This window comes from Talpa occidentalis, unplaced genomic scaffold (assembly GCF_014898055.3).
Source record: "Talpa occidentalis isolate TD23 unplaced genomic scaffold, MPIMG_talOcc4v2.1 talOcc4.4, whole genome shotgun sequence".
Taxonomy (NCBI): Eukaryota; Metazoa; Chordata; class Mammalia; order Eulipotyphla; family Talpidae; genus Talpa; species Talpa occidentalis.
Window position 1 is genome coordinate 119,168,819 of NW_023604295.1, and position 21,372 is coordinate 119,190,190.

The window sequence follows — 21,372 nt, forward strand, 5'->3', positions numbered from 1 at the left end:
CTCCTCCTATTGTAATAAATTCTGTACCTCTGACCCAAGAGTCTTACTTCTGCCAGCACTCATGAGATTGTGACAGCCTAACTTGTTAGCTTCACAACTCTTGACATTATGTAGGAAGTACAAATAAACAAGCAAATAAATAGCTATCAGGGCTCTGCTTAGAAATGTCATTTTTATCCATGTTTTTCATTAAAAAACTCCACTGTATATTATTTATATAAATGTAGCATAGGTTTTTTAGATTTTTTTCTCAGGTTAAAATAAAGTTTTGGCATAATTTTGCTTTTTATATTTAATGACAGTTTTAAAAGCATAATGAGCCATCTGTTTTTCTTATGCATTTAAGTTTGTGTGAGTGTGTGTGTGTGTGTGTGTGTATTCACATACTCATAGATCGGTGTCTGTATTTGTTTTGAAAAACCAAATCAATCTTGCTTTGCTTAGTCACATTTTAAGAATTAATCTTAATTCCATACATGTCATTATGATGTATTATTTGCCTCTATTCCAGAATATTGGAAAAAAGATGACCTGCCAAGAGTTCATTGCAAACCTCCAGGGGGTAAATGAAGGAAGTGACTTCTCCAGAGATCTACTAAAAGTAAGCATTGATATACGGGTTTTTAAAATATGTCGATGCTTATATTTTCTGCCTTTTGATAGAAAATAGGCTAAGAATCATTGAAGTGCTTTGTTTTTGGTATTATTGGCAGTGTTTCTGTTGGGCCTTGTCCTTGGTGTGTCTAACTGCAAAGTACTCTTAAATTAATAATTTCTTGAAGTCCACATGTTTGTAATACTGAAATCATACGTAGATTTGAAATAATTGCTGATGCCAGTACTAAGTGAGCAGTTTTTAATTTATTTGTAAGTAGACTCAGAATGTGAGAAAAGACTCAAAGGTATATTCAGTAAGGAAACAAAAAGCAGTTGAAATATTTCAAGACTATAATGGAAGCAGTTCTGACTATATTCAGTCTGTAGTCACAGAACCACTCAGGTTGTCTTTGGAAATATATTAAAGTAAATTTGAATAAATCTAGAATGCCTGAATAATTTTCTCTCTGCTTTATTCTTGGTAGCAGTCAGTGTGACTTTCCCTATCAGATTGTTTTCAAAGAGACAACAAAATCAACGTAGGAACTCATAACATTCTATAGCAGTATATGTGAGATGTCTGTTTGATCAAATACAAAATAGTTATTGATAATGGATGTGAGTATTTTAAAGGTTCAGTATAAGATGAATATGTTGAGAATGTGACTTTTTCAGATTTCCATTTGAATCTAGCCTTCTTTTTAAAAATTATGTGGCCATGCAGATTTTTTTTGGGGATCAGTTCCTTTGAATGAATTTGCTAAGAAGGCAACACATTTGAATCATGCTATAACATGGAAATGTGCCAGTCAAAAGATGATTCCTATATTTTATTTGATTTTTAAACTATATAAAATATACAGGATGGAGTTCTGCCAGATTTTGAAAGACTTTCATAGAAAATGAAAAAAGGTATAAAATATGGTATAATGAGATTCTAAATCTTCTGACTTTAATTGTAGCTCATTAAAAAATTACATTATGAAAAAAGCAGGGATAAGAGTAGCTTCCGTTTATTAAATAAGGAAGCTATTTTTTAAATTGTTCCTTTATAGAACAAATATTCCCTTTTCTGATGTTACAATTCCAAATGGAAATGGGAGCTAAAAGGTGTTGGATTGGGACATGATAAATGTTTTGTTCATCCATTGGAACTACACAGTAGACATATGTTAACAAGTCTTTTTTTAGTGTAGTGCTATTAGCATGGAAAATAATGGAGTCTCTCAAAGAGAATTTGTGAGGCTTTTATCAAGTTATGTCAAAAATGAAAAATTGACAGGAAAATTTCTCATAGTGAAGCTTTTAGATTTTAGTGGTAGGTTTAGAGTGACGTGCGTGACTATGTGTAAATTACTGGGCAGATTTAGAGAATATTTGATGAAGCTCTCTGAAACCAAATGTAGTTAACATACAGTCCATCGGCTACCATTCACCTTGGGTAAACATTGCTTCTTTAATTTACTCTGTCAAGAATTTGCTGGATGATTTCTTGTAGTTGTAAAATTGAGATCATGTTTACAAACCTTAGGGGGGAATATGTATTATACTTTTCTTTATTTACTTGGGAAGATGACAGTGAAATGACACTTAAATGACAGTGGCATTTAGCATAAAAATTGTCAAGTAAAATATTGATTCCCTTTCATAACAAGCCCCAGCGACTCACCCACCCAAGCTGAATTTTATATTTCATTATGAATCTGGATTTTACTGCAAATTTCAACAAAAAAGTTTTCCTCCAACCGTCTTGTTTTATTTCACTTTCTCTGTGGCTGTTTCTTTCCTCTTCCCTTCTCCTGCTTTCCCTCCCTTTCTTCTTCTCCTGTTCTCTTTATTTCTCTTTTCCTTCCTTTTCTTCTTTATTTTTCTGTTGATCTTATCTTCTTTCTCCATAGATAAATCTTGATTCCATGCTGACATAAATTATTGGATGGAATATTAATTTGAATTTTTTTGACAGTATGATTTTACACATGCCACACAGATACAAGTATATAGATAAACACAAAATATTTGGTATCATCTTGCAGGTTATATAAGTCTCTAGTTAAAAAAAAGTTATAGTCATCTACAATATTCACTTTAATTTATGAGATGAGATGCTTAGAGTTACATGACTTGAACTGAGGCTTTTATTACTTTTAGATTTCCTTGGATCAAAGTAACATTTGATTTTATATCTATTGTTTAGATTTCTTTGGGCCAGAAGTAATGTTTCCGCTTATCTCTGCTCTACAGTGTTATTGCTTGTTGGGAATATTTACTGAAGATCCACTGCATGTAACCAGGTGTTTGGACTTAAAGAATGTGCTGGAACCAAATAGACCTCTGTCCTCAGGGATCACAAACTACTGAAAAAGATGGAAGGGTCTTTCTGTTTTTAAATGACATTTATTACATATTTAAATAAAAGAGGAGACTGGGGACTGGGCTTTTCCACCCAGTCTCCTCAGGGCAGGTACATAGGAACTAGTGTGAGTGCTGGCATGTCATCTTATGCATGTTTCTGAAGCTCTCTCTAGAATAATCTTTAAAATTAAATTTCTTGAATGCTTTTCTATCTCATTCTCAAAATGTAGCACCTTGTTCCTTTACCTTCCTGTTCTATATATTTTTTTCCTTCTGAGATCCCTGTGGACCTCTATTCTTTTTTTTTTTTAAGATTGATTTATTTATACATACAAGAACTGGGGTACAGGGCAGAGGTGCAGGGAAGTGGGGAGAGGGGTGAGAGGGTTTATCAGAGATGGGGGTTGACGCAGAACAGGCAGATCTACTGAAATACACTGCTGAGGGGATCAGTGGGCGAGACAGAAGTGGTCTGCTGTGCCATGTGGGTCAGCTCCCTGGCTGGCCTGGTATCAAACTCGTGCTGCAGTGGCGATAGCTTGATAGCGCTGCGTCTTTAACCCCTGTGCCACCAGGGAGGCCCCTGGAACTCCATTTTTTTTTTTAATGGAAAAGCTGCATTTGTGTCATCAGTCCAGTCTGCTCTCCTTTTTCTTTACGTCTAAGGAGAGACATAGGGACTTTCGGTGAGAACACTAGTTACTCAAATATTTAGAGAGGAAGTAGCCATTTCAAGATATAGTATGAAAGAAGGGAAGAAACAATAGGAAATAAGAGCAAAGGAGCCAGTGGAAGTGGTTTAAGAACGTATAGGATGGAAACTCTGTTATTGACGTCACATTAATTTCACTTTGAGGAGAATTCACATTGAAGGTTTGGACAATGAAACCGTAATTGTTTTCTATCCCATATTTCTTATTGCCACCTACCATTTGATACTCAAAGAATGTTCTCCTTAATGTTTTTATACTCGTCACTGGTAGGTCTTTAATTTTTTTCTTTTTCGGTAGCAATCGAATTCTACTGGTGCCAAAGAGAATTAGGAAAAAAAATAATTAGCTGAAACAGTCGCTTCAATTTAAGAGTTTTTATATCATGTGAGCAATGGTAAAGACAAAAACAACAAAACCCCCACCCTGTTTAAGTGACTGTAATGTAACTAAAACACAAAATTGAACATAATTCACGGTGTTTTAAGTCATACCTCTGCCTAAATCTGTTTAAGTGCACAAATAGCTATAAGAATAGTGCTACTAGGCAGTGTCACTGAAAATCATTTAAAAGCTAGGTAAGTAAATCTTACTTGGGCAAGTCAATAACATACCACCTTTTGTTTATTTATTGTTGTTTATGATTAATTTTGGTTCACAAACTGGCCTTGACACAGAGAGCAGTGAGAGGCCAAATAAAGAGGTAGGCTACTCCAGATTACTGGGTGACAGGTTTTTTAATTATTATTTTAATATATTTAATTTATATAATTCTTACATCATTTTTCATTTTTGCACAATGTCTGCATTTTCATTTTGGTTATATTCCCATACAATTCCACCCCCCTTATTTTGACCCTAATCCCTCCTCTCCTCCTTCTCACCCCGCCCCCCGTAGTATGTCTCTGGTTTATAGTTGCTTGTTGATTTTGATTTTTTCTTTATTATAATTAGTCTTTTTCTTGGTCCCTTATTTAGGTTTTCTAAATTCTTGCTATGAGTGAGGCCATCCGGTATTTTTCTTTTTCTTTCTGGATTATTTTGCTGCGCATGTTTTAATGAGCAAGGAACTTCTTACAAGGCTTGTCTTAGGAGGCTGCCAAGATGAGTAGCTCTCCACACCTGCCCTCCAAATCTTAAGTTTGTAAAACTGCTAACCAGATTAAATGAGACCTGGTTGAGGCAAAGTATGAATATTTATTTGGGGTTTTATTAGGACTGCAACTGTTAAGTCACGGATTAAAGTCCTTGAACTATGCTTTGGTGTTGAGGAAATGGAGGAGGATTATAGTGACTAAAACCACAATGAATAGGCAAGGTAGTTCTCATTCATGTTTGAGATGCAAATTAAATGAATAGTTCTAACAGTTTTTTTTTTTTAAAGATTTATTTATTTATACAAGCACTGGGTACAGTCAGAAGCACGGGAGGGTGAGAGAATTCACCAGAGCCAGTGCAGAGAGCAGAACAGGCAGACTGATGAAGTACCCTGCTGAGGGGAGCAGTGGGCTGCAGGAGAGGTCTGCGCACCATGTGGGACCCTCACCCGGCGGCCGGGGATCAAACCGGTGCTGCAGAGGCTGCGGGCAGCTTCTTAGCCCAGGGTTCAACCACTGCGCCACTGGGGAGGCCCTTCTAACAGTTTTCATATAAATTAGTGAAAGGTAAATTAGGTGAAAGTTGGCTAAGTAGTATGATTGGTGCAGACATGGAAAAAGGGTGTTTGTCAAGTCGAGAATGGTTCAAGTTCCAATCTCTGGGCAATCTCAGGCGAACATTCCAAGCTGTCAGTCTCCCATTGTTAGTAGATGCCTATTCAGGAAGTGGCGAGTCCGATTAGGCTCAATTATTTCCCAGAGATGGACGTGCCCATGCCTGCCTGTGGCCTGATTCCAAGTTGCCTCCCAACTCCAATTTAGTTCTTAGTCAGGAGAATCTTTTTTTTTTTTTTTAATTTATTTATTTATTTATACAAGCACTGGGTACAGTTAGAAGCGCGGGAGGGTGAGAGAATTCACCAGAGCCAGAGCGAAGAGCAGAACAGGCAGACTGACGAAGTACACTGCTGAGGGGAGCAGTGGGCGTTAGGAGGGGTCTGCGCACCATGTGGGACCCTCGCTGGCAGCCGGGGATCAAACCGGTGCTACAGAGGCTGCGGGCAGATTCACAACCCAGCGCTCAATTGCTGCGCCAACGGGGAGGCCCTGTTTGTTTGTTTCTTATTTCTTGTCAGAGGCTTAACTGAGTTCTGTCCTATACCACCAGATGGTCTCCACACCACATTACTCTCCGTAGGCTGTATCCATGGGGAAGCTTCTAGCATGGGAAAAGCAAGCTGAATGCCCATTCCAAGAATGCTGGGGAGTGGATGAGGAGCATCCCATTGCTGAGTCCAGTTGTGTGTAAGCTGGCAGTCCCATTCTCTAAATGACCTCCTCTTACAATATTTGGCAATATCTGAATATTTTAGAATTTTTTTCAAATATTTAATTTTTGGTAGAAATTGATTGTCTCTATTTCTTTTATTTGGGAATTTGTTAACTTTGAAATAAGCTTCCTCTTAGATTTGTAGTTAATGGTGAAGTGTGTTTGTGTATGTGTGTTTGTGTGTGTGCGCACGCACGTGCACATTAGGGTATATTATAAAGAGGAGAAACAGTTAAGTTGAAAGCGTGTAAACAAGCATGCCTGACTTAGTGGAATTCACATGCATCCCACTAATGGAATGATAAATATCAGTGAATTAAATTATTAACCACTCTATTGTTTAGAATCCTAGTAAAAGTTCTCGTTCAGATGTATTTGTTTTCCCTTGCTTTCCCATGCGAGAACCCAGGTGAGGTTCTTTTAAAAGAAGTTTTTAAGAATATATAGGTTACCTGCAATTCATTCCTTAATATATGTAGTTAGCTGAAGACATTGGATGTTTTGTTTTAAATGCATTGTTCTCACTTGGTATTCTTAAGGAAAAATAATTTGTCAAAATGATGAAGAAATTAGTCAAGTGGGTAACATTTAAACAAACAGACTTAAAAGGTCAACAAAGAAAAACACATTTTAAATAAAGATTAATGTGTCTTCTTGGATAGGAGAGAAACATACTTAGAAAATATAAAATTATATTATGTAGGTTCATGACCATTAGGGGTTTTAATCAATTATCATTGTAGATAAGGTCAGCTAAAGCAGTCCATCCACCATTAAAGACTTTAAAGAAGCAATTTTATTTATAAACTCAAACTTTGAAAAGGACCTGTTTGCATGAAGTACCAACAAGAGCTGTTAGAATTCTTCTTAAAAAGAGAGACAAAGGGCCTCCCCTGGTGGCGCAGCGGTTGAGCGCTGGGCTGCAGGGTTGCCCACCAGCCTCTGCAGTGCAGGTTCGTTCCCCAGCCGCGGGCAAGAGTCCCACAGAAAAAAAAAAAAGAACAAAGCCAGGCCTTCCTGGTAGTGCAGGGGATTCAGATGCAACCTATGAAGCTAACTGCAGCCTCTGCAGCACAGTTTGATCCCTAGCGCGGGTTCGATTCCCAGCCGGCCAGGGAGCAACCCACATGGCGCAGCAGACCTCTCCTGACTCGCCTGCTGCTCCCCTCAGCAGTGTATTTCAGTCAATCTGCCTTTTCTGTTCCCTGCTGTCTCGGATGAATCCTCTCACCCCCACACCTCTGGCCTGTACCCTTGTTCTGTATGCATAAATAAATAAATCTTTAAAAGAGAGAGAGAGACACACAGAGAGACAAAGCCAACCCAGCTTATTTTCTGAGTTACGTCTACCTTTCTCACTTGACTCTTGCATCCAGGAAGAAGACTGAAATTGTAATACTAACAATTACTCTACTTTTCTTACTACCAAAGGGCTGACCTTAAGCAACATTTCTCCTTCAACCTCTCCCATTTTAAAATAGGATTTTATCAAGGTGCAAAAAAAATTTTTTTAAAGATTTATTTATTTATTTATACAAGCACTGGGTACAGTCAGAAGCGTGGGAGGGTAAGAGAATTCACCAGAGCCAGAGCGGAGTGCAGAGCAGGCAGACTGATGAAGTACACTGCTGAGGGCAGCAGCGAGCGGCAGGAGAGGTCTGCGTGCCATGTGGGACCCTCGCCCAGCAGTCAGGGATCAAACCACGGCTGCAGAGGCTGCAGGCAGCCTTGCAACCCAGCGCTCAACTGCTGCGCCAGCAGGGAGGCCCAAGGTGCAAATGTTACCATCAAAGGAAACTGGGTAAAATGTTTAAGAAACCTATTTTTTTCTAACACTTGTATGTGAATCTATAATGATCTCAATGAAACTTTTGATTAAAAAAAAAAAGCTCCACTACTTTTGGGTGATAACCTCACTTCTTTTTGCCTTAGTTTCTTTGTTTGCAAAACAAGATACTTGAACTGTGCCCATAGAATCCAGTGCCCACTCCTGCCCTGTCAATACTCTCCACTTGGACTAGAACTTCTTGCTGTTTTTTTGTTGTTTTGCACAAGTAAGTCATTGCACAGACTTACTTGTGCAATGTCTTTTGAGCAAACTGTTCCATGGAGGATATGAAAAAACTTTGTGGGTTATCTTTTGTGTGTGTGTATTTTTTATTGCAATAACATTAGAACACAACACTATGATTCAGAGGTCTAGTTTCATACCTCTTCAAATGTATGTTAGTCACCACATCATAAATTCCCTCATGACTCCTATAGTCCTCCACCACAGTCCATTGGCTACTCTCCCCCTTTACTCTCCAGACTTCCCCCTCCCCTGCAGGAGCCACAGTTTCCTCTGTAGGTGATCTTTAAGGATCCTCTCCATCCAAGTATTGATAATATTTTTAACATTTTTAATTTGTAAACTTAAATCATCTCTCAAGTTTTGACTTTCATATTCTATTTTCATTTGGACAAGAAGTGTGTACTTAATAGTGAAAGTTCAGCTTTAAATCCAAATAAATTACCTTTACTGTAGCCATAGTCTCAAAGGATTACTCCTGAAGAATTAGAGGAAGAAGCAGACCATAGTCTGAAAAAGTCTGAACGTTTTATAAATGAAAAGCCTGAAGTGAATCTCAAAATACTTGATGTGAGTTATATTCAGAGTATGTAGTTGAAAATAGGAACTTATGGGTGGTATTTAAGTGTAGCTAAAAAAAGAGCATCAACTGTTGCCTGGAGTAGGTGAGCTTTCTCTGAGAGAAGGTCATGGAAACCTGGTAGCAACAGTATCTATGGAGGAAATGGGCTGGGATGCTCATCCTGCTGTATAAGTAGGAGAGCCTTTTAAGAGAAAAGCTATGTTAGCAACCTTTTTGAGAGTAAAGCTTTAAAGTTCCTGGCTTAAAATATGGAATACTGCTTTTTTCAATAACATAAATCAAGCCGAGTTGTGATAAAAGGTTCCTGGTATGTCTCTGCTTCTGCTTTCCCCTTGGAGATCTGGAATCCTGCTATTGCTTCCAGTCACATGCTCGTCACGGACAGAATAATGATTCTGCCTTGGTATGCTTCAGACTGTGAATGAAGAACAGTGACGATAATGAGGATAATACTTTGAAGTAGCTGAAGAGCTAGAAATCATGTCCATGCTTTTTAAGCAAAAGCCTATCACAAAGAAGTCTGTTAGGCCATTTTGACAGAATAGGTGCTACTTAAGAATACACATCCCTCCTTTTCCCCTTCCCCCCACAAAAATAAGGCAAAAACTTTGAGTGACAAATGCAGTAATTATGGAATATTAATGATTCCCAGATAAATTCTTTTTAAATTTAACCATGAAGAAATACTACAAAATTTCATATTTAGATGCATTCACAGAAGTTAGTGTTAGTATATTTGGAGCATTTTTAAAAACATCGTAAAATTACCCCAAGGATGCTGCTCCTATCACTCAAGCATGAACATGTAATATTGGTGGGAATGTAATAGATGACAATGTGAATGTAAACTGCTCTCCTTTTTGCTTATACGATAGCAGGTGGGGATGGGGATTTCCTCGGGAGTGATGCTCTTCTTTTAACAGGCCTGTAACTAATGGTAAATCAAGTATTATAACAGATATTCTGTTCTATTGATTAAGGATAGAGAGAAACAAATTATAATTTAATGATGTTTGTTGCTGTACAGTAAAAACAGCCCATGAAGGAAAATAATTTGCTTTGTGCTTGTATTAATATTTTGCTTATGTGAAGGTCAATTGTCTGAAAAAGACTCAGTGTTGAAAATACAAAAATTAAAGTAAAATATTACTGTGAACCTGAATAATGAGTATTACAGAATCTGTATAATGAACCTCACTAATGTACCCTCATTTAATGACCTGTTTTTAATAATAATAAAAAAGTTTTGTGCTGTTCTTCTTTCCTGATATATTCTAAGCAAATGGCTATATAGACCCCAGTGGAAACCAAGCCATTATCCAATCAGCTTTTTAAAACTGTGGCCTGGCCCTGCCTTCTGCACTGATCATCGCTGAGCCAGCTGTTCATTGACAGAGGTGTAGTCCTATCCAGTTTATTTTCTAAAACAAATTCATTAGAACATAAATATTTAGGTTTAACTAAAAATTTTAAGCTGAAATCATTTTGAAGAAATAGTTATTTTTACAGTTAGCTGTGAATTACGTAAGCATGAAGTTAAAGAGTGCATTAATCAGATATAGGGGCTAGAGCAAAAGTGATTTGATAAGATAAATAGAAAATGTGACCTTTTAAAAGCACTGACCCTCCAGATGGAGCAGCTGGAGTGTTCTGAGCGAGAGCAGGCAAATCTGTGTAGTCAATGACTTCTCAGAGAACAGCTGTATTATATAGCACAGGAGAGTAGTAGATGCACTTAATTGGTCATCAAAAATAGTATGTTATATTTATTTTGTTTGATTAAAGAGAAATGGAGTATGAAATCATTTTGGAAAGATTGCCAACAAAACTATTTTATGAAGATTTTGGCATTTAAAAAATTAACTTCTGTCAGAAAATCCACTAATAAAGAATAATTCATTTCTCTGCTCAAAAACTTGTACTCCATTCCCTGTCAATGTTGGATTTTTATTTTTGTTATTTTAAAATTTCATCTTTATTTTAGTTAACATCTACCCATCCCTCAAACATTTCATAGAAAGCTGTCTGGTTTTTATGCTGTAATATTACTTTCTCTGAAGCACTGGGACCACATTGTCTCAAACCTCATCAGTGTTTGCTGGATGATGCAGGTACAAAACTTCTGATAGTCTACCTCTTGGTGAATGGAAGCACACTTTTTTATTCCTTAAGAATATAACATAAGTTGTTGCTCCTTTTTTCCTCTTTTTCCCCAACTTTCAGAAAGATGAACCTGTATATTGAAAACATTACTTTAAAGGGTTGTTTACATTTCAAGTTGCTGATCCTATGTTGTAGACTTAGGCGAAAAGAAAAAAAATCTTTGAAAGTGATTATGGATTTTGAGAAGATCTGAATATAACTTATCTATATTACATTCTTAAGGAATAACTGCTTCTGATTACATCTAGAATTAAACGTCATAATAAAATGATTTGCTCCAGAATTAAGTATTGACTTGCCTTAGCGGTTTCCTTAAAATGGCTGTGTGTCAAAATGAACTTAGTAGTTAATTTATCTTGGAATTTTGATTAAGTAGTGTTACTTGTCACTTGTGTGTGACCTCCTCCCTGTCCTAATTCTTAAGGACAGAGACTGTATTTTGTTGGTCATATTATTTCTTACACCTAATTTAATTCCAGGACAAATCAAATATGCCAATGAATACTTGGGAAAGAAAGAATTATAGCTTTATCTAAAATCTACTTCACTGATTTCTCACCTTTTGTAGGCCTTGTGAGCCCCTTGTAAACAACTCGATATTGTATGTGAAATTATGAATGTGTGTGAGTGTATGCATAATTCCATCTTTTCTTTTTGAGAGAGAGGGAGAAAATCCACACTTTAATCAGATTTTCAGAAGGGTCTTTATTCCCTCAAATATTGAGAGCTATAGTTTCAGGAACCTCCTAGAGTATGGACATGTACCTTATTGACTAAAGTTACACAAACAAATTTAGGAGATTGGAATTTTCTTCTCTTTCTTAAGATTTATTTATGCATACAAGAGCTGGGGTACAGGCCAGAGATGAGGGGGGTGAGAGGACTCATCAGAGACAGAGTGGGAGACAGAACAGGCAGACTGACTGAAATACACTGCTGAGGGGAGCAGCAGGTGAGTCAGGAGAGGTCTGCTGCGCCATGTGGGTTTCTCCCTGGCCGGCTGGGGATCAAACTCATGCTGCAGAGGCTGCAGAATGCTTCACAGTGTGGTGCTTAACCCCTGTGTCACCAGGGAAGCCCTGGAGTTCTTTTTTTTTTTTTTTTTTTGTGGGACCCTCGCCAGTGGCCAGCGATCAAGCTGGTGCTATGGCTGGGGATCAAACTGGTGCTGCAGAGGCTGCGGGCAGCCTCATAACCCAGTGCTCAACCGCTGTGCCACCCGGGGAGGCCCTGGAGTTTTCTTTATCTAAAGCCCATTGTTAAATCATTGAGGCCTCCTATGAGCCAAGCTCTGTGCTCAGTTCAGTAGTGCAGCCCATAAGACAGGCACAGATCACACCCTTATGGAGATGAGAATTTGGACACAGATTATGATTACACAGATTGCGAAATGCCTTTTTCAGAATTATAGCCTAATTGTGTCTAGGTGTAGAAGACATACTTAAGAGTATTTACCATGTATGACAAGAGTCAGAAGCTGGGTCAAGATGAAATTTCATAGGACTCATGAGTCCCTGCCTCAGTAAAGACTGTGTTAAATATATTGGGAAAAATGAAGAGAAGGAAGACATGAACTCTGCCTTGAAGGAATTTTTAATCCACTAGAATGGTTCTAGTATAGGGGTCTTAAAATGATTTGGGATGAGGGAGAAAAAAATAGGTAACAGAAACTATTAAACTGTTACCTAAAAAAATAGGTAACAAACTATTAAATTGTTCTTAGAAACTATTAAAATAGTATAAATGCTTTGTGAAAAGGCCTTAAACTTTCTTACAAAATTAATCATGCACTTCCCCATGTGATCCAACAATTCAAGAAAAATGAAAGCATATTTCACAAGACTATTCATAGTTTTATAATTTCCCCAAATTGGAAATAACCCAAGTGTCCAACAAGTAAATGGATAATGCCCACAATGGGCTACTCAGTAAGAAGGAATGGGCAACTGACCATGCATATCATGAGGGAAAGCTTTTCACAAACATTTGCAGTGCATGATTTTTTTTTAATATGAAGTTCTAGGATAGGGAAAGTTAACCAATGGTGGGGAAAAGAGTTATAACCATGGTTTCCTATTGTGATATGAAAATGAGAATTACCTGGGAGTGGACCTGCAGACACTTTCTGGGGTGATGCTAATATTAAAAAATGTTGAGGAAAAATTTGATGTCTTCTCCCTGCCATGTCCTCCTCCTTCTCACCAACTGCATATCTCTGGGGATGGGCCCATATTCATTTTTAAAAGCTCCTCAGGTGACTTTTTTAAAAGATTTATTTATTTATACAAGCGCTAGGTACAGTCCGAAGTGTGGGAGGGCGAGAGAAGTCACCAGAGCCAGAGCGGGGAGCAGAGCAGGCAGAAGGACCGAAGCACACTGCTGAGGGGAGCAGCGGGCGGCAGGAGAGGTCTGCGCGCATGCGGGACCCTCCTCCGGTGGCCGGGGAGCAGCCGGGGATCGAACTGGCGCTGCAAGCCTGCGGGCAGCTTCACAACCCAGGGCTCAACCACTGCGCCACCGGGGAGGCCCCTCAGGTGATTTTTGAAGTCTCCTGAGATTTGAACTATTTAATAGGATGAAGTACATAAGAAAGTATATTCTTTTTCTATTGCTATTATAACAAATAATACCAAATTTAGCATTTTAAAACAGATGTTTTTGTGGCCAGAGGTTTGTGTTTGCCTGGATTCTTCTGCTCCAGGTTTCTCAAGATCATACTCAAGGTATAGGCAAGTTTGTTTCTTTCTGGAGGTTCTGAAGGTGAGTCCATTTCCAGGCTGTTTTAGAAGGCTGAAAGAATCCAGTTCTATGTGGTTGTAGGACTGAGGCCCTTATTTCCTTGTTGGCTGTTCGCTAGTCATTCTCAGCGTCCAGAGACCACCTATATACCGTGGCTCATGGCCCCCTCCCTCCATCTTCAAACCCAGCAGTGATGGGTCATCTCCTACTTGCTCTTCATCTCTGACTTTCCTTCTGCCTCATCTCTCTTCTTCTCTCCTCTTTCACTGCATCTCCTGAGTGACTGTTTGACCTTCCTGTTGTGCTTTGAAGGGCTCCTGTAATTGCCTTGGGCCCACTTGGATAAGCACAATAATCTTCATATATTGAGATCAATAACCTTAATCTACCTGCAAACTTTCTTCCCAACTAGCACCTAGATGACTATTTGGTTAAATAATCAAGGAATGAGAACTTTAGGGGGCCAGCATCTTTAGCATTCTGCCTATAATAGTTACTTATAAAATATCATTGGCTTTTTAGAATAAGGAAAAATGACTTCCCACTGGGGAGCATCCAGGAAACCTCCTTTGAGGAGGTTGCGTTTAGTTTCCATTTATAAGGCAATTCTGATGGATGCTATGGAGCCAGAAGAAGAGAACTCTGGGTGGGTGGGATAATATAATTGCCAGTGTGGGGAAAAAAATGGGAGATAACAGGTGATACACAGCACAGCTTTTGTCCCACAAGGAATGTGCTCTTTGTGTGTTGTTATTACACTGAGCTTTCAGGCCACTGTAGGTAACACCAGGATTTTTGTTCTTGTTTTTTTAGGTCAAAGTACAAAAATAGGGGAAATGTCAAAACATACACTTAGTATGTAGAGATATAATTTTCAAAGGACTAGAGCTATTTTGTAGTGTGATTTTTGTACCACTTTCTCTTTGGCTGTTAGAACCCAGTAGAATTACATATGAAAATCTAAAAAGTTATTTCCATGTATCTAAACATTTCTAAACCTTCATATATAATGAGGAAAACCAAGAAATATGACCTTCCATGACCTCTCCACAGTCACAGCTGCTGTGGAGAGATTCTGTGACTCTAGGGAATCTCAAAACTGTAGCCTCATCAGCTGATTGTTTAGTAGTAATTCCACATAAAGGAAAAAGTACCTTTTTGTAAGCATTGTTATCTATACCACTTATCTCCCCTTACCTAATTTTTAATAAGCCTTTAAAAATGATTGTATATGCCTTTTTATTTTGAAAGGCATGGATCTTTATAAAAATTCTACAACACTTCCTGCCAATCATTGGCAGCAACAAGGATGGCGCTAGAAAGGATTCTGCTCAGTGAAATAAGCCAGAAAGAAAAAGAAAAATATTGGATGATTTCACTCATAGGAGGAATGTAGGGGAGACAAATAAAGGATCAAGAAAAAAATAATATGTTAAAAAACAAAATTAACAGGCAAACTATAAATTAGAGATATTCTGCAGGGGAGGGGGAGGAAGAGGAATCAAAACAGGGGAGGGAAGAGCACAAGGTACTATGGTGATGGTGCACAGGTGAATTGGTGGTGGGAATTCTATGGGGACTACACCTAAGTGGAGAAAGCATACATTGTACAGAAAGGAAGAATGATGTTAAAAAAAAAAAATATATATATATATATTTTTTTTTTTAAAAAAAAAAATCTGTTGGAGGATGTAGCTGCCTGTGGTCATTTTTAGTCTGCCTTCTAGAAAATGTGTACACATGGCTAAAATAATGAAACCAGCACAGCTAACTGGTATTTTTTTCCTTTTTTTTTTTTTAACCAAAGCTGGATATGAGAAATAGAAAAATAGAATTCAAAAGGGAAGGGATGGTGGGGAAAAGGTAAGGGGTCTTTTAATATGGGGATCTGCGTGAAAGTCAGCAAATTCACTTTCTGTTGGTGGCTCACATTTGCTTTTTAAACTTCTGGCTCATGTTAAGCATTCCAATCTTTCCAAACCTTTCTTCCTGTCTCTTTTTTTTTTTTCTTCTCTTCTATATTCCATCCAAACCCGTAGATGGTTAGAAGTCTGCTTTATAAAGGAAACCCCCCCTTTTTTTTTCCTGTGATGCTTACACTAGCTTTGAGAAAAGAAATCCCTTTTTCTTGGAGTTTCTGCGCTCTGAGTGAATAGTGTACAGTCATCCCTGCAGTAGATTATGCAGCTGTTAGCCAAGGAAGCTCTGTTTTCTTCATTACATTGCAGCCTTCTTGTCTCCATCCTGAATGGTCTCTGCTGCTATTTGCATTAAAGCTTTATGCTTTCATACTTAAAAAACACCTGAAACTGCTTCTGACTTCAGATTTTTCAATTGTTTTCACACTTTTGTATGCTTTCTCTTATTTTTTTCTCTTCCTATTTTCACAGTGCTACACATATATATATATGTATATATTAAAAAAATTTTTTTTGCCTTTTCACCACATCAGTTACATATATTTCTGGCTTCTCCATAAGAAAATTTTAATTAAAAATACAGCAGGGGCCTTCCCTGGTGGCGCAGGCGGTTGAGCGCAGCACTGTGAAGCTGTCTGCAGCCTCTGCAGTGCGGGTTTGATCCCGGCCTGCGAGAATCCCACATGGCACGGCAGACCTCTCCTGCCTCGCCTGCTGCTCCCCTCAGCAGGGTATTTCAGTCAGTCTGCCTGTTCTGTTCCCTGCTCTGTCTCTGGTGAATCCTCTTACCTTTTCCCGCATCTGGTCTGTACCCCGGTTCTTGTATATGTGAATAAATAAATCTTAAAAAAAAAAAAGAAAAGAAAAGAAAAGAATGTTTAAAAAAAATAAAAATACATGAAACCAAACTTCAGTCTTAGCTAAGTTATTCAAGTTCTTGTCATTTATTTGTTTGTAATGTCTAATTTAACACTTATTTCATGGATCCAGTGCTGTTAGTGTCCAGTAATGGGTGTCAGCACTCCTGTAAATATCATATATTTTTTTTTGAAAAGGCCAAACTCTGATTTATGGTGAGTTTTTACATTATTATCATCATCTTTATTATAAGCAATAGAGAATTATTTGGTGCAATTTGTACTTGAGAAGCTCTTTTCAAAGTTCAAAACTTGATGTTTCTAAACTTTGTATTATTCCCTATAAACAAAGGAAACTTAGCTAGCAATTCTGAAACTATTAATTTATGTATATACTAGGATTACGCAAATACATGGAGATAAGAGTCAGCTTTCTCTCCATGGAAAAAAGAGATTGCAAATTAGAGAAAGGGGTTGGCTGAAATGAACCCTGTGGTATTAGACCAGGGTTGGAGTTATCCAGAGTTAATGAATGTATACTTTTTAATATATACATGATGGATACAGACTGAATACAGATGGATACTGAAATGTAGCTATATGGGTAGGCATGCATTAATGTACATGCAGATATTGCCTAGCTTAGCCTCTGAGAGGTCCTAGAAGGAATGACACCCAGTAGCCATGACCAACCTGTCTCCCAGATGTTGGTTTCTAAATTCCATTCACAATTCCTTTCATTGGTGAATGCTATTTAGAAACTCCTTGAAGAAGGTTGGTTCTACGCCAGGGCCAGGGAAAATGCAAGATGGGCCAGGAACATCTTGTAGTGCCAGAAACATTAAGGAAGGGCTCAAAATTGGAGGGAGACTTGCCAAAAGGACAACCTGCCCACGTGAAGTGACTCCTAATCCCAAAACTGTAGCAATTTGAGCAAAAAAAAAAAAAAAGTATTAGTTTGTATCCCATAAAACAGAATATCTATCAAATAATTGGTAAAGAAAGGACAGTTTTTTCTTAAAAAAAAACTATTTTAATTAATAAACATTAAAGAAAAGAAGGAAATAGATAATCACTGTTATGGCCACAGTAATGTAGTCACACAAAATCCATGGATGGGTGCTTAAGTTAGTGGGTGAGAGGACAAACAGGACATTTACACAGTTTCAAAGTATTTCAGTGATAATTACAAATAGAAGTATAGTAGTTCTACAGTGTAAATATAACAGATAGTATACTAGTAGTGTAAAGTATACAACAGATACCACCTTAGCTAAGTGATCAAGAGTAACATCACCAGAGACAAGAAATATGGATTTCATGAAATCTCTGCTATGACACTACACTATCACTTCTGTGGTACACTTCCCCTAATAGCTAACTTCAGTGTGAGCATGCAAAAACATCAGTTAGTCCACAGAATAACTGACCAGTCCTCTTCCTAGTGTCAAGGTCATGCATGAAAGACAGAAGAACTGTCACAGATTGGAGGCGACCAAGAAAACACAGCAACTAAGTGCAGCATGGGATCCTTGGGACAGAAAAGGGATGGTAATGGAAAAAACTGGTGAAATCCAAATCATGTCTGTAGCTTAGTAATAGTAATTAATAAACCAATGTTAATTTTCTGATTTTGATAGTCGTGATGTGGTTATGTAAGATGTTAACATTAGGGGAAGGCTGGGTGAAGGGTATACAGGAACTCTGTACTATTTTTATGCCTTTCTGTAATTCTAAAGTTATTTAAAGAAAAAAAAAGATGCTGGATACTTCAATGTAGAAAGGACATTACTTGCAGCATGATATACAATATCAAAAGATTAAAAATAACACAAATGTCCATAAATCAGGAATTAAGTAAATTATTTTATATTCCTATAATATGATGTGTTTGGTAAATGGAAAGAGTTGGGCTGTCTGGGCTCTCAACCTTGCTTTACTACTTAAGACCAATTCTGTCACCTTGGGCAAATTATTTTCTCTTTTATCAGTGTCTTTATCTGTAAATTGGGAAGAATAATAGCATCTACTTCTGGACTAGGTATGAAGATTAAATGTGGAAATCCATATAAAGCACTGAAGATAATACTCAGCACATAGTATTAATAAAATATTAGTACTCTATTATTTCCTATGAATAAATGGGGGAGGGGAATGCCCCAACATAATATTACGTATGCTAACAGAAATTCTGTTAAAAATATTCACATGCGTGAATCAAAGAGTGGTTACTCATGTGTTAATAGTGGTGGTGTGGGAAGGTCTTCAAGTTAGGGAACTTCCACTTTCCAAAAAACATTTTAAATTTCTCTTCCATAATGTATCCAGTTAGAGAAATATATATAGCAGGTTTTAAAAGAAATCTGCTAGTGGGGGCGGAGCAACATGGCGGCGAGGAGACGCTGCGAGTAAGATCTCCCATTAAAAAAAGTTAATAGGGAGGAAAAGCGGCAGGTCCCAGTGAGAACTGGGACACGGAAGATAAACGGACGACTCCAGCAAACTGCCCGAAGAAGAAAGTTGCCATAAAAGAGGACGAGAAGGGAGGGAAGCGCAGAACCCTGCTCCCCTCCCCCGCCCACAAAGTCGGCACTCTCCGACCGGCAGAGAGGAGGAAACAACAAACCAAAACGGCCAACAAGAAAAACGGACACAGCAAGCGGGACTGTGAGTGGAAAGGAACTATTGCAGCCACCACACCCCGTGAACGGGAGCTGAGGCGAACCCTGCAGGATCCGCAGCGGAGGTGAGCTCCAGGCGCCATTAAAGAGAGCCCCGCCCCCCAGGAGGAGACCAGCACCAGCACACAGCCCCGGCCGCCCGGCTGCTTGAAACTGACAGATGACTCCTGGAAGAACCAGAGGGGAACAGAGAAGCCCACCCAAGATGCCGGCCAGTCCCAACAACACAGTGTCCCAACGCATACGGCAAATTAGAAAACAGACAGTAGGGAGGAGAAGAACCACACGCAACCTAGCAACTCTCCAGAGAAAAAGCACACCACAAAAAGAAAGCCAGCCCCCAGATTGCAAAGACAATAACTTGGAAGAATTTCTGAGCCTTCCAGAAAGAGAATTTAAAATTGCCGTGATTAAAAAACTGACAGAAGTCATAAAGGAAAACAATGATAAGGGAAAAATAATCAACGATCAGAAGAATGCAATTGAGTCCCTAGAGAGGGAAAACAATGGTCAAGAAAGAAATTGAGTCCCTAAAGAGGGAAGTAAAAGAAATGCAGGAGATCAAAGAATTAATGGAAGAACTAAAGAATTCTGGGAAAAGCAATGAAAGCAGAATAGATGAAATGGAAGAACGAATAAGTAATCTTGAAGACACAGAAATAAAAAGAACCAAAACAGAAAAGGAAAGAGAAGTACGAAGGAAAAAGAACGAAGAAAGACTTCGGGAACTATCTGACTCCATGAGGAAAGGAAATATAAGAGTTATAGGAATTCCAGAAGGAGAGGAGAGAGATGTAGGAACAGAGAAAATATTCAAAGAGATAATTGAAGAGAACTTCCCAAATGTGAAGAAGGAGCTGAAAATTGATATACAAGAAGCAAGAAGAACACCAAACTTCCACGACGAAAGGAAAAATACAGCAAGACACATAATAGTAAAGCTCCCAAGAATCCAGGACAAGGAAAAATAATGAAGCTGGCAAGAGGGAAGAAACAGATAACATTCAAAGGAAAACCAATCAGGCTGACATCAGACTTCTCCGAAGAAACACTACGGGCAAGGAGAGAGTGGAGGGACATAGTCAACAGACTCCAAGAAAACAGATGCCAACCAAGAATACTCTATCCCGCAAAGCTCTCCTTCCTCTTGAAGAAAGAATATGGACCTTCCCAGACAAACAGAAACTCCGGAATTTCATTGCAACTAAACCCCCACTCCAAAAAATACTACAAGGAGTCCTAAAGCCAGAACCTCAGAGGGACGAATAACAATGAAAGAAGGCCAAAAAAAAAAAAAAGTTATTAAAAGAATAAATAAATAAAATCAAAGGAAAGACAAACACAATGGCAAATACAGATGTTAACATATCAATATTAACTCTAAATGTAAATGGACTAAACTCTTCAATAAAAAGACACAGAGTGGCAGCCTGGATTAAGAAACAAAACCCAACCTTTTGCTGTCTCCAGGAAACACATTAGCTACAAAAGATAAAAGGCTCAAAGTTAAAGGATGGAAAACAATCCTACAAGCAAATGGACCAAAAAAGAAAGCAGGAACAGCTATACTTATATCAGATAAAACAGATTTCAAACTCAAAAAGATAAAAAGAGACCCCAATGGTCACTACATTATGATCAAGGGGACAATACTTCAAGAAGAAATAACACTCATTAACATATACTCACCAAACGAAGGAGCACCAAAATATATCAGACAACTGTTGTCCTCTCTGAAAACAGACATCAGAGAAAACACATACGTAGTGGGAGACTTCAACACACCACTATCAACAATGGATAGATCAACAAGACAAAAAATAAGTAAAGAAACCAAAGCTCTAAATAAGGACCTAGAGCAATTAGGCTTAACAGACATCTATAGAACACTAAACCCCCAAAAAACGGAGTACACATTTTTCTCAAGCGCACACGGATCATTCTCCAGGATCGATCACATACTGGGGCACAAGACAAACATCAACAGATACACCAAGATTGAAATCATATCAACCATCTTTTCTGACCATGAAGGCATCAAACTAGAAATAAACCATAAAAAGAAGGCAAGGAACTTTCCTACCTCATGGAGATTAAAAACCACACTACTGGAAGACCATTGGACTAATGAGGAGATCAAAGAAGAAATTAAAAATTTTTTGAATTGAACGACAAGGAGGACACTAATATCCTAAATGTATGGGATGCAGCAAAAGCAGTAATAAGAGGAAAATATATAGCAATAGAAGCTCACATCAAGAAACAAGAAAGAA

The 21,372-nt window shown here is 38.1% G+C and overlaps 1 protein-coding gene across 6 annotated transcripts in view; it reads left to right on the plus strand.

Annotated features, from left to right (window-relative positions):
- PSD3 (pleckstrin and Sec7 domain containing 3) overlaps positions 1–21,372 on the plus strand; it is a 507,571-nt gene that overhangs the window by 312,634 nt on the left and 173,565 nt on the right. For 5 of the 6 annotated variants that reach the window (XM_054700957.1, XM_037526196.2, XM_054700961.1 and 2 more), the window contains one exon: positions 512–601. In XM_054700957.1, the coding sequence (XP_054556932.1) occupies positions 512–601 (90 nt within the window). Of the gene's footprint in view, positions 1–511; positions 602–5,954; positions 7,586–21,372 lie in introns of those variants that run through there. The other variant, XM_054700958.1, reaches the window with a different exon arrangement.